General features: G+C 33.5%; 1 protein-coding gene across 2 annotated transcripts in view; it reads left to right on the top strand.

Annotated features, from left to right (window-relative positions):
- Window positions 1-27,500, top strand: part of klhl29 (kelch like family member 29) — a 608,122-nt gene that overhangs the window by 332,840 nt on the left and 247,782 nt on the right. For both annotated transcript variants that reach the window (XM_073933675.1, XM_003200753.7), the window contains exons 4-5: window positions 1,055-1,202; window positions 17,299-17,817. Coding sequence is in view for 1 of the 2 variants with exons in the window: in XM_003200753.7 (XP_003200801.4) it covers window positions 1,055-1,202; window positions 17,299-17,817 (667 nt within the window). In the remaining variant the exon portion in view is untranslated. The remainder of the gene's footprint in view (window positions 1-1,054; window positions 1,203-17,298; window positions 17,818-27,500) is intronic.

Below are 27,500 nucleotides of genomic sequence, written 5' to 3'. Positions count from 1 at the left end.
ATTTTTATTTTATTTTATTTTATTTACACTTCCCATAAAAATGTTTAAATATTTTGTTTAGAATTGTATATATTATTTTTGTGCATTTTTATTTTATGAATTATATATTTCAAATTAATTGTAAAATATTTTACATTTTACTATAATATATTTTTATTGTTTAAAAATTGTATTGTAAAAACATAAAATGTTTATAGGGACATTTTAGAATTAAAATGTCTGAAATTTACTTGAATGTTACATCAAATATCTCAGCTACAATATGCAATATTATTTAATATATTTTAATTTATTTATATTATTTATTTAATTGTATTCTTCTTCTTTTTCTTCTTCTTCTTCTTCTTCTTCTTCTTCTTTTTCTTCTTCTTTTTTTCCTCATTTTCCTGTCAGCTTAGTCCCTTTATTAATCCGGGTCACCACAGCGGAATGAACCACCAACTTATCCAGCAAGTTTTTTACGCAGCGAATGCCCTTCCAGCTGCAACCCATCTCTGGAAAAAATATTTGATATATATTATATATTATAATATATTGATAAATGTTAGTAACACATTTTATTTATAACCGCGTTATTTGTAGGGATGGGAATCGACAGTTGATTCTGATTCTGGAATCGAGTACTTGGATAAAGAATCAGATACTTGTATATAATTAAAATTTTGATTCCTCTTATAGATTTGAGGATTTAAATGTCTGAAAATGCTCGAATGTTGTTAAGATATCTCCGCTACAATATGGTATTTTATTTAATATAATATGTTTTATTTATCATCATTATTTAGTATAATTATTATTCATTTATATTTATATATTATTGTAATTTTATTTATTGTTTTCATATTTTATTGCTTATTACTTGTCGCTTTAAGATTAATTAGCAAATGCTTGAAAAAAAAACAAGCTTAAGTTACAGTAAATGTGATACCTATTTATTTATTTTACTTTTTCTCTCTTTTTTGTAATCATGTAAACCATCAAAACCACTGCATACACGCACACACACGCACACACTCACACTGTCACTCATCTGCTGTGTGTTTTGTGTCTGCAGGCGGCAGGTCTTTCTCCGGGTGATTCTCAGGCTCCCAGTCTCCTGCTGGCTCCTGGGGTGAGATGGGGCCAAACACCCATCAACCAGTCCACGCCGTGGGAGACAGACGAGCCTGCGGCCAAACAGCACAGAGAGAACGAAACAACAGGTACGCACACACCTCTGTGTCAAAGTCAGTTTAGGGAAACGCATCAGAACAATACCGCTGTGGAATGAGTGCACTGTAAGAAAAAAATGCTTTTCTTTATTGTGTTTTTGTCCTGTTTCCAGTCCAAATATCTAAACCTTCATAAATCAAGAAGCATTAACTAGATAAGCAAAACTTGTTGTCTTGTGATCAGAAATAAAAATGACGTTTTCCTTAAAACAAACTAAATATCTGTTAATAGGGTAAGCAAAATAATCTTGTTTATTCTTTGAAATACTATAATTTAGCTTACCCCATCGTCAGTTGTGTAATTGTCCCGGCCCTGCACACACATGCCAGTCATAAGCAGTTATGTGATTGTCCCACCCCTACACACACACACACACACACTTTATCAACTTTGTGGATGTCCCACCCCTACACACACGCCAAACATCATCATCTTTGTGGATGTCTCCCTAATAAACTCACAAACAAACACACCAAGCATCATCAGATATGTGGTTGTCTCACCCCTACACATAAACACTTGCCATTCATCATCAGTTTTGTGGATATTCTACCCCTACACACACACACACACACACACACACACACACACACCAATCATAATCAGATATGTGGTTGTCCCACCCCTACGCACAAACACACCAATCATCATCAGTTTTGTGGATGCCCCAGCCCTACACACACACATACACACACACACACACACACACACACCAATCATCATCAATTTTGTCGATGCCCACACACACACACACACACACACACACACACACATACATGCCAATAATTATCAGATATGTGGTTGTACCACCCCAAGACACACACACCAATCATCATCAGTTTTGTGTATGTCCCACCCCTACTCATACACACACACACCAATCCTCATCAATTATGTAGTTGTCCGACCCCTACACATAAACACACATGCCAATCATCATCAGTTATGTAGTTGTCCCACTCCTACACATACACACAGATTCGAGCATTCAGTTATTTATTTGAATACTCGTTACTGAAAGAAACTAATTCCGTTAGTAACAATAATTAATTAATTAATTTATTTATTTATTTTTAACACCAATATTCCCATCATTGCTCTTAACCAATAATCATCCAGAAGCAGCCTCCATTCACCTATACAGTTGAAGTCTAAACTATTAGCCCTCCTGTGATTTTTGTTTTTAATTATTAAATTATTTTTTTTATTTCTTAATTTATCTTCAAATACTTCCATATTCTAACATTTTTTTTCAATATTAATAACCCCCTTAAGCAATAAATATATATTAAAAAATTATATATATATATATATATATATATATATATATATATATATATATATATATATATATATATATATATATATATATATATATATATATATATATCAGTTCTTAGTGGTCAGATGATGCCACTTTGTAGAAACACTGAAGAACATAAAAACACAGAAACATGTTGGGCATCTAGCACACTTCGGTGCAGAAATACACACTTCACGCACACTTCCTGCCATGGAATCTGCATTATCAGGCTGCTAATGAAGACAGCGTGTTGACCCTGCTGATGATACGTGTGGAATTGGACATGTTTTGTTTGGGGGGGGGGGTCTCCACCGGGACACCCGCTGTGCCGCTTCAGTCTCACAGAGGGAGGGCTTGTGTTGAGCTCCACAGGGGCTGAACGCTGAGAGAGATGTCAGGAAGAGCCACACGCTGCAATCTGACACATCTGGAGAGTTCACATACACGTAAACACAAACACACATATACAAACACATGTGCACGAAACAACACATACAGTTGAAGTCAGAATTATTAGCCCCCCTGTTTTTTTTTCCCCAATTTCTGTTTAAACGTGAGAGTATTTTTTTTTCAACACATTTCTAGACATAATAGTTTTAATAACTCATTTCTAATAACTGATTTATTTTATCTTTGTCGTGATGACAGTACGTAATATTTGACTAGATATTTTTCAAGACACTTCTACAGCTTAAAGTGACTTTTAAAGACTTAACTAGGTTATTTAGTTTAACTAGGCAGGTTAGGGTAATTAGGCAAGTAATTGTATAATGATGGTTTGTTCTGTAGTCTATTGAAAAATATATAGCTTACAGCGGCAAATAATTTTCACCTTAAAACTGCTTTTATTCTTGCCAAAATAAAACAAATAAGACTTTCTCCAGAAGAAAAAATATGATCAGAAAAACTGTGAAAGTTTCCTTGCTCTGTTAAACATAATTTGGGAAATATTTAAAGAAAAAAAAAAAAAATTTTAAGGGGGGGGGGGCTAATAATTCTGACCTCAACTGTACATACATAAACACACACACACACACACACACACACACACACACACACACACACACACACACACACACACACACACACACACACACACACATGCACATGCACAAAACAGCACACTCGGAAACACATACGCACATACATAAATGCACATATTACTAAAATTAATAAAATAATGTTAAATAATGGAAATTATCATTTTTAATAATACAAATATCAATAAAATTATTAATGGAAAAAACTATTGTCTAAAAACTGGACATCTTCAGATGTAATTTATGAGACTTAATATTTACTTAATATATATATATATATATATATATATATATATATATATATATATATATATATATATATGTATTCATTAATAAATAATTACAAAATTTAGATTAATAAATAAAAAACATGAAATACAATGACATTAAAGAAGACTATATCAGATTAAATACACAGGAAAATGTGAACATTATCCGAAATGAATTATGCATCAATAACATTTAAAGCACCTAATTGAACCCTGCTAAAATGTTATATTATAATAACATTTAAATAATGCATATGCATCATATAATATAGCTACAATTTATTGCTCCTAATTTACCACTTTACAAATAAATAAATAATTACATTAATATAGATATAGAAAAATAAAAATATTAATAAAATTAATATTTCTATATTAATAAAATATAGAAAAGGCTCAACTGCAAGTGAAAAGAACAAAATATTTACTAATAATTAACATTATGCTGTTGCATTGTATTATGAGTTAGAAGTATTGTTTTGTATATTTTTGTTAAATCAAATGTAAAAATAAGCAGATTAAATATTAACTAATTTGTGTACAATTTGTGTTTCTAATAAAAACACAAGAACAGACAGGAACACTTCTTAAAAGATTTTATTTTATTTTACTTTATTTATGAGAGTTATTAAACAAAAGTGGGTTTACCACTAATGTATCATTAATACTATTAACAATAAAATAAAATAAAAAAATTAAATTAAATTAAATTAAATTAAATTAAATTAAATTAAATTAAATTAAATTAAATTAAGTTCCTGGTGTTGGGTTGCGGCTGGATGGCCATCCGCTGTGTAAAACGTATGCTGGATAAGTTGGCGGTTCATTCCGCTGTGGTGACCCCAGATTTAAAAAAGAACTAAGCTGAAAAGAAAATTAATGAATGAATAAAAATAAAAAAAATTACAAAATAATGACATGTTGAGAAATAAGATAAATTTATTAATTATTTATTATTTAATATATGAGCATTAATATTTATATATATGCATGTAATGTAATTCATAAAGTCATTGCACACATCACCTAATTTACCCGTTAAATTTAATCAAATAAAGTGAAATATTATTTTATTTTAATATTAATATATTTATTATTTCATAAATGAAAATGTATATTTATATATACATACAATGTAAGTCATTAAGTCATTCTACCAATTAAAATTAATAAAATAAAGTTAAATATTACTTTAATACTATATTAAATCAAAAATAACATTATTAAAAATTATAAAATTAATAATAAAATTTAAAAATTATACAAATATATGATTTTGAGAACTCAAAATGTAAACATCAGGCACAAAATAAAACGCATTCTTGAATTCTGAAAAAAAAAAATACTATGCATAAATACAGCAACCAAAACTGAAAGAAAAGGCAAGAATGACTCTGTTAATTAATCATGATGGTTAACAATCATTTATAAATTTTCCTTTAGTTTAGGCCCTTATTTATCAGAGGTCGAAACAGTGGAATGAACCACCAACTATTCCAGCATATGTTTTACGCAGCTGATGTCCTTCCAGCCACAACCCAGTAGTGGGAAACACCCAAACACTCTCATTCTCACATACACTCATACACTAGGGCCAATTTAGCTCATCCAATTCACCAAAAGTGCATTTGTTTAGACTTTGGGGGAAGCCAGAGCACCCGGAAGAAACCCACGCCAACACGGGGAGAACATGCAAACCATCTCCACACAGAAATGCAAACTGGCCCAGCTGGGACTCAAACCAACTTGTTGCTGTGTGGTGACAGTGCTAACCACTGAGCCACTGTGTCACCTGCTTAACAATCAATTCATAAAAAAAAGACAACTTTTTCCCAAAGACTTGCCCCTTTCATTTAAATTCAACAAACGAAAGCTAACCTAACAATTAATGACTGATTTAACTTTGTAAAGAGAGAGCGAGAGATCTAGACTTAGAAAGGACGAAGCACAACTGTTTTATCCCCGTGCACGTTATAATTATATGAGCAATCAACGCTAGGATCCATACTGCTAATTTCATTAGCTTTTCAGCGATGAAGCCGGAGCCGTAATTGAGTTCCTTTCTTATTTATTTATTTCTTTAATAATCTAATGATAGATTTTTTTTTCGTCAAAAGACTTGATTGCGCTGCACAAATCTGCCCGAAAGCCTTTAAATGCTCTGGGAATTACCTTTTTTTGAGTTAATAGCACTTTTGTGTCTAATAGACTGGGAAATATTGGACTTTTCTTTTGTTAGCGGTTGAAATGGAGCTTTAGTTTGTTGTGAATTATGCACAGCTCATTCATCTATTCCCTCTAGTATATATACTCGTCTCTTCAGACTATAGAGCAGTGAAGGCCAGTGCCATGATGAATGTTTTTTAATCTTTTTCTCCGCCTGCTCTACTTCCTGTTATGGAGGATCATTGTTGAGGAGCTGTTTCTGCAGCAGGAGGCCAAGGGTGCGCAATATAACTGAGCACATATTCATGAGATAAATCTGCCATGTTGCATTGAGAGGAAAGCGTCCGGTAAACATGAGCAATCTGGTTTTTCGGTGCTGTCAGCTACTGCTCTGAATAATTTGTTCTAATGCAAGGCCAAATCTGACATTTAAAGCAACAGTGCGTGTGGAAATCTGGTTATAGATTTGGTTTAGATTACCTTTGTGTGACTGTATGGTTAGTGTGGTGTATTTGAAAAATAGTAAATATTAGTTCACATCCAAAACTGAAATGTCAAATAAAAATAATTCTAAAAAAAAAAAAATAGAAACGAATTGACTTAAACATAAAAGACTTAAATAAGACTAAATGAATGTGGTTGAATTAAGGATATTAGAGAAAATAGTAAAAAAAAAAACTTTGTCAAAGTTTTTGGGGGCACTGTAAATTGAATAATATTTGCACAAAAAAAAATAGTTTTTTTATTAAAATTTGGTATAATACAAGGCCAAATCTGACATTTAAAGCAATAGTGCATGTGGAAATCTGGTTATAGAGCATGTTTGATTTAGATTAACTGTGTGTGAGTGCATGAATGTTAGTGTGGTTTGTTAACATGTTTTAGTTCACACACACACACACACACACACACACACACACACACACACACACACACACACACACACACACACACACATATATATATATATATATATATATATATATATATATATATATATATATATATATATATAAACTTAAATTACGTTGTTTTAATTAAGGTTATTAAAGGAAACAAACAAACAAAAAACTAAAATATAAAATAAATAAAATAAAAATATGCAAAAATGATTAAAAAAATAAAACTATAAAATTAAATTTAATAAAATAAAAGACATTTAAAATTAGAGAACAAATAGACAAACAAAAAAATACATAAAACAAAGAAAACAAACTTCGAAAACTTAAACAAAAATTTCACAGCAAAACATTGTTATCGGTTAGTATTATTATTATTATTAATAATAATAATAATAATAATAATAATAATAATTATAATAATCATAATAATAAAAGACAACGCAAATAAAAGAATAAAAAGACACAAAATATTAAATCAAAAATGACAATAACAACAAATTTCCAAAAACTTAAAAGAAAAATTATTTTTAAATTGTTAAAAATAATAAAATAAAACACAATCAGAATAAATAAATTAAAATTCACAAAAGCAAATAAAATGACGACAACAAATTTGCAAAAACCTAAACAAAAATTTGACAAAAAAATATTTTTGTGTAATAAATTAAAAGACAATTAAATAATTAAAAAATAAAAAATAAAAATTAGTTTTACATCTGATAACCTTAATTAAAACAAAGTCATTAGTCTTATTTTAGTCTATCAATTTCAATTTTATGGGTGACGTGGTGGCGCAGTGATTCGAGTCCTAGCTGGGTCAGTTGGCATTGTTGCATGTTCTCCTTGTGTTTGCGTGGGTTTCCTCCAGGTGCTCCGGTTTCCCCCACAAGTCCAAAAACCATGATTTTACCCGTCCAGCCTACTTGGGAATAGATTTTTCTCCATGTGGCCCCTGAGCTAAAATAAGTTTGACACCCCTGCCCTAAGGTTTTTGGCATTCCCTCCAAGGCGCGCGCTCCGCAGACACATTTTAATAACACTATAACGTTTCATACCGAAGCTTTTACCATTTTTTTAATAGTTATTGACAGTGGTGTTCGGTCAATAAATACCAATATTGTTTATCAGCCCAGCTCTATATAAAAATGAAAGACAATCAAATAAAATAAGTAAAAGACCCAAATTAATAAAACGACGTCAAAAAAATCTTTGATCCATTTAGGTGGAAGTGACAAACTACAGTCTTTGGATGTTTATACTGTATCTTCTAAACTAAAATTTTAGAAACTAGCATATAGACAGGCGTTGCTAGACATAAAGCTCTACTGGGGCACAGCTCTCCCTAAAAGAAAATTAAATAAAGTAAAATAAAAAAAAATCATTTTAAATAAATAAATAAATAAATAAATATGTATTTACCTGATATTTATATATCAGGTTCGTAGCCAGCCTATTAAAAGGCGTGGTTCTTTTTTTCCAGATATTCGAGGTTTAAATGCTGCATTTAAGTGGCATTTAAGAACTATTTTGTGCTAGAATAGCTTGTCGGATGGTTATCATTACTACACATTTTGATGGAACAAAAATACTTCCTACATGTCTGTCAAAGTACTTTTCATACTGTTTTTTTTGTTTACAGAAATTTGTATGATTACAAGTTGTTGCAGTTTTATATGTAAAGTAATTAGATTAGATTAATTTTAGAAATATTAAAAAAAGACTTATTTAAAAAAAAATTTAAATTAAAAACTTAAACCTGTAGGCAAATAACAAATTGGCCAGCTCTTTTTGTCAATCAGAATTTGTCCATTTAAATAATAAAAGCCTTCTTTTATTGGATATTCTTCTTAAAGCTTTCTTCGATTGCTTATTGTCACAATTCATCATGGCATACTGTCAAAAATGGGACAAATGAGCTCATATAGAAACCAAATTCTGGACTTTGTCATATGGGGGTGGGTCTTTCGAACCACCCAACAACCACCACCACCCCCCAAACCCCCCCACGGCTACGGGCCTATAGATATATTATATTGTTATTATACAAATATTACTCTAAATAAATTACTGAAATTAATCCTAAATTTAACTGGAAAGCAATCTAAAAGACAACTGGATGATTTAAGAAAACTTTTGCATGAATCTTAATTTCATTTGAATAAAATTCTCTAGACAATTCTAAAGAATACAAAAAAGATGTTTTATATAATTATTAGTTGTGTGTTGTCTTAGACCCGACTCATGGCAGAGAATTAGCTTTATTAAGTCTTACCTCTCTGACTCATCATCACTCATCTTGCTTCAAGCAAAAAAATCTATCAGGAGCCATGCTTAGTCTGAATAAGATCACCATCATATTGTTTAAACTTTAGTATTGTCGACTTGTAAAACTCACTGCATGCATGTTCACAACCGGGACTTACACTAGGAGCAGAGCAGTGTCATGCGCGCGGATATGTTTTTTTTCTGTGCACATGCTCAATTAGCACATTCTGAGCACATGCTCAGTAAATGACATTGGTTTCATCAGCATTGGTTCGGTTTCACATAGAGATTTGCGTCTTTATTCTGGGATTACCATTCTTAATAAATACACTTGCATATAAAGTAATTCCTATCTTTTTCCTAGCATTTACTGGGGCACTGGCAATTTTTACTGGGGCATGTGGCCAGGTAAATAGGATCTAGCAACGCCCCTGCTTATAGATATCCCTAAAAATAACAGAGTGTTTCTAGCATCTAAAAAAAACTTTACTTTAAATTCACGAGACCTTTAAGTGTGGGAAAATTAGATTACCAATCGAGCCCTGGTCTGAATCCAGGCATTACACAGTCGAGTTCACACTTTACCAGAATATGGCAAATCTATTGACTTCAATGCAGACCACAGGGATGTAAAGAAAGACACACACAGACTTTTAAAAAAGGTGTGTGTTGATGCTCTGAGGCAAACATCTATCGAGCAGTGAGAATTTCATCAGTCCAGTTGCTTTCAGAAGCCCGATTCACAGAATTCCCACTCGATTTCAAACTGACCCGGCTCTTTCCGCACTCTCAAAAACGGATTTTAAACCGTCCCATAAATCAAACGCTCCGTCGTCGGAGGTTTCTCCAGTGTGTAAGCGCCCGTCGGATCTGCTATCATAACTCTGTCTCTGGAATTATGGCGATAGCGTGGAGATGAATATAAACAGCGAACGGAAGTAAGTTTTGGCTTCTTGTACACTTATATCTGCTGTGACCTTGCTGCATTACTGTGCAGCTCAATGACTCTGATGTGACCCTCAGAGAATGAATAATGCATAAAGAAATAAATAGTTTCCAATGGATGCCCTTGTCACAGCAGAAAATGGAGCTGTTTTGAGTAACATGGTAGGGCTGCTCGATTATGTGGAAAACAGAATCACGATTAGTTTTGGTTCAAAATTGTCATCACGGTTATTTAAAATGATTATTAGTGGGTTATATTACCAAAACATAATATGTAATACACTTAGTTTTTTCTTTCTTTCTTGTACATTAGGTTGATATGGGTGGCTCAGTGGTTAGCACTGTCGCCTAAAGGTTGCTGGTTGAATTCCCAGCTGGACCAGTTGGCATTTTTGTGTTGAGTTTGCATGTTCACACTGTGTTGGTGTGGGTTTCCACTAAGTGCTCCAGGTTTCCCGCATAGTACAAAGACATCCACTCTAGGTGAATTGGATTGGATCTTCTTCTGTGTTAAAAACATATGCTGGAATAGTTGGTGGTTCATTCCGCTGTGGCCAACCCTGATAAGTAGGGGACGAAGCCCAAGGAAATTAATGCATGAATAAGGTTGATATTACACCCAGGTGCAGATTAATGGATGGAATTGTCCTCCCTTATTTCACACTTGACTTCAAGATGTATGGCAGGGGTCACCAAACTTGTTCCTGGAGGGCCGGTGTCATGCAGATTTTAGCTCCCTAATCAAACACCTGAACAAGCTAATCAAGGTCTTACTAGGTATACTTGACATCCAAGCAGGTGTGTTGAGGCTAGTTGGAGCATGCAGGCCTGGATTGGCTAATCGGGAGGACCGAGAGAAAACCCGATGGGCGGGTCAGTTTTTTTGGCCGTGAGTGCCGTTGTCCCTACTGCTTGCACTCTCAGCAGTCACACTTTTTTTTTGTTTATTTATTTATTTGACCATAGCCTCACTCTTTATTCATTATTTTGTCGCCGCTCCGCTCTTCGTATTTATTTTCTCGCTGCCCCGTGAGCAAAATGCAGCCTGCAGGATGTTTCCCAGAGATGGGTTGCAGCTGGAAGGGCATCCGCTGCATGAAACATATGCTGGATAAGTTGGCGGTTCATTCCGCTGTGACAACCCCAAATTAATAATAATAAAGGGACTAAGCCGAAAAGAAAATTAATGAATGAATATATTTCTTATGAATATTGTAGTATATATAATTATAATATATGCATTTTACCACCCCTAAAATGGTTCATTCCATTGTCTGTCTGTGTGGGAAAAACATTCATGAAAATCGTTCAACAGTCTGAAACCAGCAGATCTATAGCATACTGTAATAAATGCTGTACAATTTATAGTATTACTGGCAATTTTGGTTGACGGCAATGCTGTAAAATTTACAAGTGCACTGTAAACTAACAACTATAATTGTGCTGTATACTTGTAGTTTTACAGCACAATTGTAATTGTTAGTTAGTTTACAGTGCGCTTGTAAATTTACAGTATTACTGGCAAAATTTACAGTATTACTGGCAAAATTTAAAAGTGCACTGTAAATTAACAGCTACAACTGTGCTGTAGTTTTAAAGAACAATTTGAATTGTCGATTTACAGTGCACTTGTAAATTTTACAGTATCACTGGCAACCAAAACTGCCTGTATTACTGTAAATTTTACAGCATTTTTTTTTTTTTTACAGTGGACCGATAGACATTGCAAGTGTTCAAAAGACACTTTTCTGATGAAATATGTGTTTGTATATAGATATAACCTAAAAGTAAAGTCAAATTAGACTGACAGTTTTTATATTTTAATCAAAGTTTACTGTGGCTCAGAATACACTAAATATCCCTCAAAACACTGAAACATATATACGTTTTATTAATAAATAAGATGTTGTTTAAATAAATGCATACATTTAATGTACTCAAGCATGTATAATGTAAACTAACATTACAACAGAATGGTACAACGTAAACAAAAAGTCTTCAACATTACAGAAATCAATAATAATGATAATAAAAATGAATAAATAAAATAAAATCATAAGATCTTGAGGCAATCAGATGTAAAACACAATATTCATGAGTGTTTTAAGTTGTAAATCAGTCAGCTTCGATCCGAACAAGACAGGAAGGGTTATCAGAGAGAGAAAAACAGTAAAATATTCCAAATGTTAAAAATAATATAATAAAAAGACACAAAAATATAAAAACTTATAAACTGAAAATTTGAAGATTTCAGAGCAAAACATTTTTCATTTTTCAACAGTTTTCATTTAGTTTAGCTTGATGTTAACAATAATCAAATAAAAGACGAATAAAATAGAAAATAAAAAGACACAAAAGAATAAATAAAATTACAACAACAAATTTATGAAAATGTAAACAAAAATTTCACAGGAATGCATTTTGTTTTTATTTAATTTAGTTTCTTGTCAATACTCTCTAATGTCCTTTTCATTAAAAGGTAAAAACCCTGAGAAAAAAAATACAGTTCAAGTCAATATTATTATCCCCCCTGAATTATTTTTTTCCCCAATTTCTGTTTAGCAGAAAGCAGATTTTATTCAACACATTTCTAAACATAATAGTTTTAATAACTAATTTATAATAAACTGATTTATTTTATCTTTGCTATGATTACAGTACATAATATTTTACTAGATATTTTTCAAGACTTCTATACAGCTTAAAGTGACATTTAAAGGCTTAAGGGTAATTAGGTAACTTGGCAGGTTAGGGTAATTAGGCAAGTTATTGCATAATGATGGTTTGTTCTGTAGAAAAAAGTGGCTAATAATTTTACCTTAAAAAATGTAAAACTGCTTTTATTCTAGCCCAAATAAAGCAAATAAGAGTTTCTCCAGAAAAAAAAAATATTATCAGACATACTGTGAAAATGTCCTTGCTCTGTTAAACATAATTGTGGAAATAATAATAAATTTATGAATAAAAAAAAAAAAAAAACATTGATCCATTTCTGACCTGACCACTCTCAGGATTAAGTATGCAATGAATATGTATTGCAATGTTGATATATTTGGTCTTGGCGGTATAGACCTGCTACGCTGCTGCTGCTGCTTTGATTATAAAAAAAAAAAAAAAAAAACTTTCAGTCTAGAGCAGTAAGTGATTTTGTCTTTTTCTTTTGTTGTTTGATTAATGATGATAAAAACAGTTGGCAGCAAAAATAGTCCGCTGTTACTTTAAGAGGTCTGTTTATGATTTTACTTCCTCATGCCTTGTCATTCTCAACTCTTTGTGTTTGCTTATTAAAAAACAATCAAGATTTTATATGAATAATCACTGGCACCTTGATTTGTCACTTTTTTTGCATGTATTTTACCTTTTAGGCCAGGCTTAGGCTAAAAGATGACTTTACATGTGTGTGATCTGCTTGTGTCTGAAGCTGACAAGATCTCATATTTTTAAAAGCATAACTGAGACTAATACACTTCATTAAATGATGCAAAATTAATGTAGGCTGCTTGAAGGGGCTAGACATAATAATGATTTTATCTCTATATATTATTTAATGCTAATATTTATTTAATGTTTTTTTTTTTTCATAATAGTTGGATATTAGTTGGAAATAGTTGGAAATTGAATTTCGATGTTTGCACAGCTTTATCAATCTCAGAACCAAATCCTTGCTTATGGCTTGACTGAAATAGAAATGGACAAAGAGACCTATAATATGTCTCTGGAGAATTTAACCTCATGTTTTTAAGACCACCTGGATGCTTGCAGACTTTCTTTTCGGTTTCTTTTGTCCAGTCAGATGCGGTTTAAATGAGAGTGTGTTAAAAACGCATCTGCTGTACTTTTGAATAGCAGCGGTGAGTAGCAAATGTTGTTTACTGCTGTAACTTTAACTACCAGCTGTTGATTACTTAAAAACAAGGATGGCGGGGTTTATGTCAACAATAAATGACAATAAAAAAAAGTTTATTTAGTTTTGAGTTGGTACAATTTTTGTAAGTGTTTTTAAACAAGTAACCTACTTTCTGTTTCCTGCCATTTGTTTCATTGAAAATAATGAGAAAGCAATTAGAAAATGTTGAAAGGTGCATTCAATGTTCAAAAAACGTCTTAATATTATTATATAAAGGAGATTTTAGTTTTAAATGAGTAGTTATTTTATTATGTAGTTATTCTAGTTGTGTTATTTTTTGGTATTTTCTCTTAGGAAATTACTGAAGGCATATATCATGTTATCATAATGATTTAATGTGGCAATAAGCTTGTAACTGTACTGTGTATTTACACCCTGGCCATATTCATCTATGTAAACACACATGAAAACAACATTAACATTATAGCAGACATTGTAAAAAGGTCAGTCCCGGTCACCGGAGTTTCAGGGTATTCGAGTGTTATCAAGTGACAGAATGTTGTGGGACTGCCAGAAGTTACTATTAGGGATTATAGATAGCAAAATTTAGAGTTTTTTTTTCTTTTTTCTTTTAATGGCGGTAAAACACGAGTACCTTTATGAATGTATTAAAACATATGCTTGTTTGTTGTAAAAATTCCTAATAATGACAAAAAAATTTACTAATTTGTGCATCTCCTGACTTCCGTGTGCAGCCATGCTGCTGCTGTAGATGGTGTATTCTGGAAAAATGTTTTTACCCCAAGGTTTCAAGTTTCTTGGTTTGCCCTTATGTCGAGTTCAGACTGCATGATTTTCAAAGTAGTCGTGTCACAGATGTTTTCACACTGCATGACTATCTGGGCTAGCATTTTGTCGCTGCTTTGTCGACACTGCAAGATGGATCGGCGACAGGGGCTTTCACATTGCATGACTTTACAATAGGAAGAATAGACACAACTTCGTCCAAAATACATCTCACAGCTAAAAACATGCAGTATATCTTTTGTTATTAACTACATAACGAGAAAGAAGCCTTTAATGGGGTAGAAAATGTACATATTTGCTCACCTGGGTTTGAAGGGAATTAGTAATTACTCCTTAACTTTCTTTTTTAACTTTCAGTATAAAACGTCAAACAGACACAGATGCTCCTGTTAAAAACTCCTTTCAAGAGTTCCCACTTAGATATGCTTGGCATTTATAGCAGATTTGGCATGCTGTCCCGGGAGAGAACCCTGAGCTTAGAGATATTTGAGCCCAGGGCTCCCACCCGGTCTAAAAGCATATCAGGAGAACCGAGATCAGGTAGGTCTCGATCGCTCCCCCTTTAGAAGGGGAGAAAAAGGAGGAGATGGGGTGGAAGGGGGGATTCTTCCAAAAAGAAGATAAGCAATAAGCAGAAAGTGATCCATTTATATTAAGCTAGGATCATTCTGATTGAATTATTACTGATTACGGATGAGTGGCCAGCGGTGCACAATCATATCACATGCTCCTCTCGAAATTAGTTTATGAAACTACACTTAGTTTTTCCTCCATTTCTTGGGTCCAAATAAAGCAAAAATGAGCGCTGAAGATGATGTACTGGTGTTTTTTAAAAGGGTCAACCAAAAATCTTCCAGTTAAAGAACAACTGAATAAACCTTGGGAGAATGAATATACAGTGCAAATAATGGATGGATTGTAATTTGTAACACAAGCTATAAATGAATGAAGCTCACTGAAGCTAAGCAGGGCTTCGCCTGGTCCGTACCTGGGTGGGAGATCATATGAGAAAGCTATAGGTTGCTGCCGGAAGTGGTGTTAGTGCGGCCAGCAGGGGGCGATCCTAACCCCCAAGTGTAGTGAAGGGGACTCTATACTGCTCAGTGAGCCACGTCTTTCGGATGAGACGTTAAACTGAGGTCCCGACTCTCTGTGGTCATGAAAAATCCCAGGATGTCCTTCGAAAAAAAGTAGGGGTTTAACCCTGGCATCCTGGCCAAATTTGTCACTGCCCTTTGTCCATCATGGCCTCCTAACCATCTCTATATCATAATTGGCTTCATCACTCTGTTTCCTCTCCATCAATCAGCTGGTGTGTGGTGTGCGTTCTGGCGCAATATGACTGCCGTTTTGTCTTCCAGGTGGATTCTACACAATTGTGGTTGATGAGGAGATTCCCCCCAATGTGTAAAGCGCTTTGAGTGTTTAGAAAAGTGTCATATAAATGTTATGTAATATTATTATTATTATTATTATTATTATTATTATTATTATTATTATTATTATTATTATGAGGCAGTAGTGCTGTAGGTAGTGCTGTCTCCTCACAGCAAGAAGGTCGCTGGGTCGCTGGTTCGAACCTCGGCTCAGTTGGCGTTTCTCTGTGGAGTTTGCATGTTCTCCCTCCCTTCGCTTGGGTTTCCTCCGGGTGCTCTGGTTTCCCCCACAGTCCAAAGACATGCTGTACAGGTGAATTGGGTAGGCTAAAATGTCCGTAATGACATTGAATGAGTGTGTATGTGCGTATTTCCTAGTAATGGGTTGCGGCTGGAAGGGCATCCGCTGCATAAAAACTTACTGGATTAGTTGGTGGTTCATTCCGCTGTGGCGATCCCGGATTAATAAAGGGACTAAGCCGACAAGGAATGTATTATTATTATTTTAACTAGTATTATTACAAGTGGCAGTGAAAACTTCGTTGCTGTCATACATTGTCAGTTTAATGGTGAAGGGATTGATACAATAGGCCTATTAATGGAAGGTTTGTGAAGAAATGTTATGCTCCATTTTTTTCTATGTTGCCAGTTTTTTAGTATTTGTAAATTACACAAATACAGTTTTTTATTTTGATACATTTATTGCTGCTGTATTTTGTAGTTTATATCGATGCACTTAAAATGTATGTATTTGGTATTTTATTTTAAAATACATTTGGTAACACTTTCATTTGCTGGTCAATTTTTAGTATTAGTAAACTGTCTGCTTAATATCTGTTAAAACTGCTCTTTTAACAGACATTTAACCGACTATAAGAAATTTTGCATGTCAAGTACATGTCAACTTACCCTAACCCTAACCTAACAGTGTACTTGTAATCTAATGGTAATTAGTAGGCATGTAAATGCAATTTAACTTAAATTTAACAAACAGACCATCAAAATAAAGTGTGACCATACATTTCAATGTATTTTTGTCCATCCCAGCTTTACACCATACAGCAATAATTGAGTTCACATTGAGTTTAATATAAAATATACCACAAAGGTCAAATAAAGGTGATGTTTCTCGCCCTTGACTTGGTTTTCCATTTCTCCTTCTCCAGGCCCCCCATGGGTTCCTTCAGTGTTGCCGGCGGCCACTCAGCCAAGTCTGTTGGCACATTCATACGGGATGCCGCCCGCTTACAGCCAAGGGGTGTCCGTCCAGTCTCCTGTCATCGGCGTGACCCCGGCCATCCAGACGCCCATCCCACCACACCATCCGCTCATGACGGCTCACTTCCAGCTTCCTCCGCTCTCTTCCCAACCTCCCGGCAGCCTAGTTCTCAGTCTCCAAAACCAGTCGCCCTACGCCACCAGCCAGCCGCAAATCACCCCATCACCCCTGACGACAGCCGGCCAGGTGATCCACCCCACTCCCCAGAGCGTGGTCGTGGGAAATGGTCACATGACTCACCCTCTCATTCATCCGCCCACTTTGCCTTCCGCCGCGCTGCCATTGTCAAATGGACAAGCGACGACTCTGCCAACTTCTGCCAACCAGGACAGTCCCAATGGCCTTCAAATGCTTCGTACCGTTGGAATGGGGAAGTACGAGTTCACAGACCCGAGCCATCCTAAAGGTAAGCGCAACTAATGAACGCGCCCGAGGATGTTTCGCAAATATCCTTCTTTTTTTTCCAGGGAATTGCTTTTGATGCCGGCCAGGAAAATTGACCACAAACATGTCAGGGAGACGTTGTTGTTAAAACCTCAGCCTGAGGTATAAAAGCATTTCCAAGGTCGAGGATTCAGTCCTGAAACCTACTGTCACACAAACAGGCCTGTTCCTTCTCTAACTTTTTTTTTTTTTACTCCGTGTCTCCTGCTGTGCATTCTTGCCTGTTTTTCAAGGCTGTAAATCGTTGTTTGTACAAGATAACCTTGGACGAGGCTTCTGTCAGTCCAGAAACAGATGTTGCGTATTCCCTGAGCAATTTTCACATTTAATGAAGCTTTTAATCTAGGTTTAGATTGGCTTTCTAAGCTCATTTGATTTTTTTTTATGGGCTCTATAAAATGAGCGCAATTTGGTTTCCACATCGATGCAACTTGCAATTGTCTCTTAAGATGCGAAAGAGCCAATTACATTAGACTTTGCATGAGTTTTTTTTGTTTTTTTTCGAGATGTAAGCGCTCAGAGCTCAGTTAAAGCAGTGGCATTGAAGCAGGTTCAGCTCTCCTGTTGTGAGAACTATAGCAGGCTAATGTGCCATGTGAAAGGCAGTGCTTACATAATTTACAGAGAAATAAACCAATTGGATTGCGGTACTAATTCTTCTTAATCAGTCTTCGACAAACATTTCTCACTCTGTGTTCTTTCTTGCTGGAAAACCCAACCTATTTTGAAGGGGTTTGAGATTTTTGAGCTGTGGATTTATTAGCATGTACGGGGAATTACTGTATGTATTTGAGTCTTCTGAAATGGCATATACCAGAGCTGTCCAAACTCGGTCCTAAAGGGCCAGTGTCCTGCAGATTTTAGCTTAAACTTGCCACAGCACACCTGCATGGATGTTTCTAAAAAGCATAGTAAGTGTTTGATTGGCTAGCCTAGGTGTCTGATTGGGGCTGGAACTAAACTTTTCCAGGATGCCGGCTCTCCAGGACTGAGTTTGGACACCCCTGACATATACCATACGTGTTAGATACAAGCATGTTGCTAGAGTTACCACATTGTTGTTATCTATGTATTGAATATGGATATGAGCAGTACTGTTCAGTTTGGAGTCAGTTTATTTTAATGTTAATTAAAAAAGCTCTTTTGCTGATCAGGGGTGCATTTCCAAAAACCATCGTTAGCCAACTAATGGTTCAAGTTCCGTCATTACTAACATAGTTTGTTGATTTGGCCTTTCCCATATCCGTCGTTCCAAAGAACATTCGCAAGCTGCATCGCAAACTTTTACGCTTGCAACTACAGCTCTAAAGCTGTAGTTAGAAACATAGTCCCTGACTGTGTTTTAGTTATCCCCCTATATTGTTGTATTGTTGCCTAAATGTTGTGAAAATGTACCTGTCTAACTCAATGTAAGACTAATTTTGTGCTTCAGGGTCCACATGTACATTTTGATTTGTAGTAGAATTTCTACAGAATATATATATATATAATATATATTATATATATATATATATATATATATATATATATATATATATATATATATATATATATATATATATATATATATATATATAATGTAATATTCATTTTTCAATTCATTTTGGTCATAAAAAATATCATTTTAATCTATATAATGTATTGTTGCCTAAATGTTGCCAAAACATACCTGTCTAACTCAAATTTTGTGCTCCAGGGTGGTCAAAGTATACATTTTGATATATTTGCAGTAGAACATTTACAGAATATATTAATCCAACATGATCTTTAGTTAATTTCCTATAAATTTTGGGTCATAAAAAAATTACTATTAACCTATATAATGTGTTTTTGCCCAAATCTTGCCAAATATATACCCATCCGACTTTCTGTAAGACTAATTTTGTGCCCCAGGGTCAAAAGATACATTTTGATATATTTGCAGTAGAACATCCACAAAATATATTGATCAAACATAATCTTTAGTTAATTTGCTATTAATTTTTGTCATAAAAGAATCTATCATTTTACCCTATACAATGCATTTTTGTCTGTTGCCAAAAATATAAACATCTTACAAACTATATGACATGTTCTTGCTCCAGGGTGACATTTATTTTGACAGAAATAATACTAATAAATCCTGACTTCAAACTTTTGTACATTAGTGTGTGTGACTTTGCTGGATGTCTTTTTTCCTAGCTCAGTAAATCCCATTCGCATTTCTAATTAACTCAAAATTTTCCGTTTTCCTGACTTTGATGCTTAGCAGATTTATTCACGCGCACGTTTCACCTTGCTTGACCAAATCAGCACACGGGCTCATTTTAGTTCTAGGATCTGCTTTTTGACAGGGAACTGTGACTCCCTGGTGTTTCTGGCTGTGTTTCCTGCTGCTTTATCCCTTTAAAGCAGAGCGGGTCCTCCACGGGTCAGTGGACAGCAGAGTCTCTCTCTTAATACAGGAGTATTGTGTTTAAGTCCAGTGGGCAGCAAGAGGGTCCGGTCTGTCAGGCTTTGTAGGTTTGTAGGGTTGTAATTTTTATTTAATTTTTTTTGATGGCATGTTTCTGTTTAGTAATGCTGTAATGTATGTTGACAGGCTGTTAAAATATACCGACTCATTTAGGGATTGTCCGGTTGTGAATTTTTTAAGGAATAGATTTTTTACTTGTACCAAGAATATTGCACACATACTTTCATGCAGTATAATTTAATGTTTATTTTAATTATTTATTTTTTATAATTTTTTTGTAGTATTTTATTCTAAACTGATTGGTAATGGCATCAATAATAATAATAATAATAATAATAATAATAATAATAATAATTGTTATACATATATTATGTATATAGAATAATAATAATGATAATTTATATTATTATTGTTATTATTATTATTATTATTATTGTTATTATTAAGATGGTGGTAATAATAATAATTTTGTTGTTGTTGTTATTATGTTATTATATCGATAATGATAGTAGTAGTAGTAGTAATAATAATATAAATAATAAAAAATAATAATAATACATTAACAATCAATTATATAATTAATAATAATAATTATATATATATATATATATATATATATATATATATATATATATATATATATATATATGATATAACATGATCTGTACTATTTACTATTTAAAACAGACAAACAGACAATTTTCTATTCATTCATTAATTTCCTATTCATTTTGGTCATAAAAAATATCATTTTAATCTATATAATGTATTGTTGCCTAAATATTGCCAAAAACATACCTGTCTAACTCACTGTAAAACTAATTTTGTGCTCCAGGGAGGTCAAAATATACATTTTGATATATTTGCAGTAGAACATTTACAGAAAATATTAATCCAACATGATCTTTAGTTAATTTCCTATAAATTTTGGGTCATAAAAAATTTACTATTAACCTATATAATGTGTTTTTGCCCAAATCTTGCCAAATATATACCCGTCCGACTTACTGTAAGACTAATTTTGTGCCCCAAATAATAAAAATAATAATAATAATTCAATTAACAATCAATTAAAACAAAATCATATAAATTAAATAATAATAATAATAATAACAACAACAAGAACAACAACTATTATTATTATTATTATTATTATTAATATCAATACTATAATTATCATATCGTTATCAATGTTTTTTAAAAATAAAGTTATGTAAAATTAATATTAATTATAATAATAACATATTAATAAAAGTATTACTGTTAGTGCAAGCAGTAAAAAAACTGTGCTCAGCAAAATTAAAGTAATGGCGGCATAGTTTATATCCACTGACAAATGAGCGAAGCTACATTTGACCATTAGTTCACATCCATTTAATCTATGGCTTTTAAAATAAAATCCATATTAAAGTCTGGCAGAGAAGTGATCAGTGATGTAAGTGCTTGCGTCTGTCTGTACCTGACACTGGTATTTTATCATTGCTGTGATGAAAATAGAATGCAACTAAATGCAATTGAATAAATATAATTATTATTATTATTATTATTATTATTATTATTATTATTATTAGTTTATTATAATTTATTATTATAATTTTTTATTATAATTTTTTTATTATTTATATTTGCAGTATTTGTAGCAACTGACGGAAATGAACCAAATTAGACCATTTTTGACTTGGTAAATAATTTATTTTTTGTTCTTTATGTCCTGGTCTGTTGAAATTCTTGATTGGCTAGATGATGTGCTATAAAACTGTTTAACAGATAATTCCAGTCAGTCTAGTAGGGATACAGCTGTGGATACTCACATTAATATACATCGTATAAACGTTTAATTTATTTAATGAAAAATATGAATAATAATCTGTATAAATACTGTTTTTTTACGTTACTATATTAGTTGGGTTTAGGGTTGGGGTAGTGGTAGACATTTCCATTGCAGTTTATGCACATCTTTTATAGTTGAATAAAAAGTTTATCCTTCCCAGTTATGTGCATATGTTTTTTCTACACATTTTCAGAATTTAAGAGCATCTTGTTTTTACCATCAACTGGGTTTTTGATGCTTATATCCAAAATGTGCATAAAAATAGGTGGATGGAAACGTAGCTAGTGTCTGCTACTTTTTAAATAATTTAAATTTAATCCTCTGTTGCCTAGCAACTTCCTGCAATCAAAAACACAACTTCTGGTTGCCAAAAACTTAACCTTTCTTCAGATCTGTCTGTCTTTCAAAACAGGATAACCTTCCCAAGAAAGTGAAAATGAAGGTGAGTTGCAGACATTCACGTGTGCTCTAGTTGCCTAACTATACATTTATAGGCTGTATTAGCAAAAAAGTTGTATTTTTAGGGTGATGACTTAAGTAAATATGATGAAAGACATTCAAAGCTTAATTTTAATACCTCAATAGAAGCTTTGAATGTAAATATGACGTGACAGTCAGTGGTGTAAAATAACTATTAACAAATACTCAAATTACTGTAGCTGAGTTTTTCAGGAATTGTACTTTGCTAAGTAGTTTTAAAAATGTGTACTTTTATAGTGCCTTGAGTACATTTTCAGTGCAGTATTGGTACTTTTACTCCACTACTTTCCTTCAACCTGCAGTCACTACTTTATTTTGTCTTGTCTATGGGGATTAGAAAAATTAGTTCTGTCCAATCAAATCACACATAGAAGGTTAATTGCATCATAATGATCTACCTCAAGACATGGGCGATTTTTATAATTGCGGCAAACTGTTTGGTTAAAAATGTCTAAGAAGATGTTTGAAATCTTTACATGCATTGACCCAGACACTGTTTAGATGCATGTCACTGATGAGAAGATGATGGATGTTTACTGTGTGATGACTGAAAAGGGCTTAAACACCCAGCAGGCACAAGACGTCAACATGACGTCGGATTGATGTTGTACCCAAACTTCATAGGAGATGTTGCATTTTGTTTGGAAATGAAAATCGAGTTGACATCAGAACTCAACGTCAGGCAAATGTCAATGTCCAACGTCTAATCTAAAATCAATCAAATTTCAACATCTAATGATGTTACAGCTTGACGCTGTGTGGACGTTACCACTATAACATCTATCAGACGTTGGATTTTGGTCACCATACCTGACGAATAAATGTCAGTATTTGACGTCAACATATGACGTTGCTTTAAGATGTTGGCTCGACGTTGGATTTTGATTACTTTCCAACACAAAATAAAATCAACCAAATATTAATGTCATTTGATGTCATAATTGGATATCAAAATAAGGTTATCCTTAGACGCTGGTTAGACATTAAATTTTGGTCACCTGACATCATAACTTAAATCTAACCTAATAGGTGCGTTCGACTTGAACCATGGCTGCAGCCAGTGAGCAACGAGATTAGCCAAGCACAGGCAGAGTGGAGTTAAAAACGGAGCCGTCAAGCCGCACAGCCGGACACTTCGGGGCTCAAAGTTGCAGCAGTCATGATGACCGATCACATTGCGTCATCATATTGTATTTTTTTATTTTTTTATTTGTAACAACAAAAGATTTACAGTACAAATAAAACTCAATACAGTCTCTACAAATTAGTTCTTTTTTTAAACAATAAGAGAATTATAAATTAAATATATAACAAATGCATGAGAGAAATAAGGGGAAACGAGAGGGTAATATAAACCTAGAGATTAATAGGCCTATTAAATACAAAGCCATAAGCACAAATTCTTGAAGTTTAAACATCCCTCTTTAGGCTAATACTTCTTGTTTGAATATGCTAAAAATGGGTTTACATTTATTTACATTTATAGATATAAAACTTTCCAATATATATTAGTGTAAATTCCAAAGCAAGTTGTTTTGATTAAGTATTAAACAATGGTTTAGATAATTTTGCATAATGACAGCATTTTCAATCCAAAAAGATTGAACAAAAGGACATTCCCAAAATAAGTGAGCAACACTTTCAGTAGAGGTTTCCCAGGAAGAGCTGGTACATCAATGTCATTTTTAAAACTTGTGCATAAACCGCCTAACAGAAAAGAAATATATATTTTATCATCATATAAATCATTTAATTATTTAATAAAATAGTTCTTTAACTTAATTTTTTTAAGAAACCTTTAGGGTGGCAAGATCAATGATGGTAATTATTTTATTACAATTCTATTAGACTTATTTAAGTTAATATTTAGGTTATACACTAAAATATAATTTAAATCATTTATGGAGCTGAATGCAGTAAATAGTCTGTATAAAAAGGTCGAAAATAAACCAGTGCAAACAATCTAGTCTTTATAACCAGATTATTTAACAAAAAATTAAACAAAATTTGTAGTCTTTAAATAAGCATGATGTGTACAGGATAGAGAGGGTATGAAAATGTAATTGTTTGTTTTAAAATTTGTAAATCAAAATTTGTCCAATAACAAAGCAGATACACACGTGGTTGTTGTCATGCAGTGAACTCGGCCAATCGTGTAATATCGGTGTCATCATCATAGCTCCAGCAGTCGCTCTTCAGACTCGTGCAGTCGCTCTTCAGAATCAGTATCTGATCCCGGAGCGCTGTCGCAGTACTTTAATGCAACATGTGAAAGTCTCATTCTCATTCTTTTTATTTGTTATTTTGCCGCAGCTCCACTCTTTTTATTTATTTTCTCGCAGCCCCGTGAGCAAAATGCAGCCTGCAGGTTAATGATGACAGCGGAACCTTAGTGAATACAAGAATTTTAATAATTAATATTAATGAATATTACACCTGCTCAATGAAAATGAAATGATACACTACAGAAATAAATCTGACTTAACTTGATCAGAAACTAAAAATGTGAGAAAAAGTTTAAGCTATCAGTAGAAAGTAATACTGTGGTTAAAAGAGTCTTGCAGGTTACAGCGCAATACTTATTTTTTATTGCAAATGCAGCAGCATAATAGCACCATTGTGGTCCAGTGGTCAGCAGGTTGCGAGTTCGAACCTCACCTAAATAAATTTAGTTTTTATAATTCTTAGTGTTAAGACATAATACTGTTTGGGTTACTTATATAGGTGTACATATTTTATTTTTATTTTTTGTGGGACCACCGTTATAAAGGACTGGATAGCTATAAAGGATTTTGCACGGAATATATATTCAGATATTGCAGGAAAGGACATTGTGATGTTTTAAAGAATAGTGTTTATGTGTTACCTCTTAATGTTCTCATATTTATAAAAAAAAAAACATTTGAAGTTCTAAAGCAGCTGTTTCCTTGAAAAAGATGTGATAGTGTCATTAAAAACTGAATTGGAAATGACGTTATCTTAATATAATCAGTCGTGAACTGAGGTGGGCCGGTGTAAGGCTTGAAACTCCAGGGCTGAAAAGGAGTCCCACTCCGGCCCTGGCGTAATAATCACTACTCACTAATGGTGTGATGATACACGTATTCGCATTGAACCGTTCGGTATGAGACTTTCGGTTCGGTATGTGTCGCAAACTGAACGATTCAGACTAATATCTAAAAAGACAAAAGAGAATACGTACAAAAAAGCACGCAATGCTTGCCCCGCCTTCAAGCTCTTCTTATTGGCCCACTGTGCGAGAACAGAACTTAAAGGGATTGGTTAATATCAGCTGTCAATCGCTCAGTTCCGATGACAGGACGCCACAGCCGTGAAAATGTAAAGGGCTGGATCCAAAAGAATGAAAACAACACTGACAGATTTAGTTTTAGAAACCAGCAAGAGTTACAACTAATGGCACATCTGATCAGTGATCATGTGCTGAATGTCAATCCAGCATATACACTTTTCGAAGAGTGGATAAAAGTCTTCCAGTGTTTAAAATCCGCTATGAAAATGACTAAAGCATTCACCGTAAAGAAAGTGGGATGGAGTTTTCAGGTGACAGTGTTTGACACTGAATCTACACAGGAGATGTTCTAACGTTATTTAATCCTAATGCTGTCGATCGTGCGACTGATACCTTGTTCACCACCGCTAAAGAACATGCATTCACTGAGACGAAACTAATATTGCAGCTCATGAAAACACCATTATTACTATTAATATGACGTATGCAAATAATAAGTTATAATGTCATCTGTGCAATATCAGACACCACCCGTGAGAACAGTACAGTTATTGTTAATTCAGTTCATCTCATTCACGTCAAGCGTGCAGGGCGGTGTGCGCATGCAGAGTTTAGTTTATTTGTTAGTTGTGATTGTCAAATAATGTTCAGAAAGGATCCAAGTGCAAGTGAAATGATATATTTGACAAGGAAACAAGGAAACAAGGAAAGAGTGTGGTGCTAGGATGAGGAGAAAACAGGGCAGGGATCAGACAGGAGAACAGGGTCCAGTGGTCTCTCCTCACGGTCCTGAGCACACGTAACAAACTGACAAGGGAACATAGAAAACGTTGCCCATATATAGGCACGATAATGAGCCTCAGCTGGCGAGCTAATCAAACCAGCTGAGTGAGTCAAGGCACGTGACCAAAACAAATACACGTGGATAACAAAAAAAAAGAAAAAACACTCACGTGATCAAACAGACACTCCGGAAAAGCACACAAACCTGCAACTGTGACAGTGAAAAAGTGTTAATATATAATAGAATCTGTCAATATAAAACGTATAGTAACGGTGCTCATCATTTTTGGTGGGTGCGACTAAATTTTGTTTGGTGCGCCTACATTTTTGAAGTTAGGAGCACCGGTGCTACCAAGAAAAAGGTTAATTTCGAGCCCTGTTAGACCTTAATCGATAGTGGAAATTTCGGGTTTTAAAAAAATGTAAATGTAATAGAGCCCCGTTACATTATTCATAAGCCAATTTCAGTCAGATAATTCCTGCTTTCAGATCCACTAAAATGGCAGGTGACCATCAAATCAAGCAGATCTGTGCTGTCTAAAGAAAAGACACTCTCTGAAAAAAAATAAATTAAAAATTAAAAATAGATTAAAAATTGAGTTCCATATAAAAACTAAACTGTTCTTTTCTTTTTATTTGTTTAACTACAACAATATTACATTTGTTTTTTATAGCAAGCTTTTTGGTTTTGAGTAAAAAGAAGGATTTGTTATATTTGCTGCTTAGCAAAAAACTCAGAAGTATCTAGAAGTAGCTCTATCACTGTTTAAAGTAAAAGAAAAAAAACAGGATCATACTTTTATGATGTTAGTTTTAATGCATTAAAATGTTTAAATCAGAGAAATG

Source organism: Danio rerio, chromosome 20 (genome assembly GCF_049306965.1).
Source record: "Danio rerio strain Tuebingen ecotype United States chromosome 20, GRCz12tu, whole genome shotgun sequence".
Taxonomy (NCBI): Eukaryota; Metazoa; Chordata; class Actinopteri; order Cypriniformes; family Danionidae; genus Danio; species Danio rerio.
This window is presented reverse-complemented; position numbering and strand designations above follow the sequence as displayed.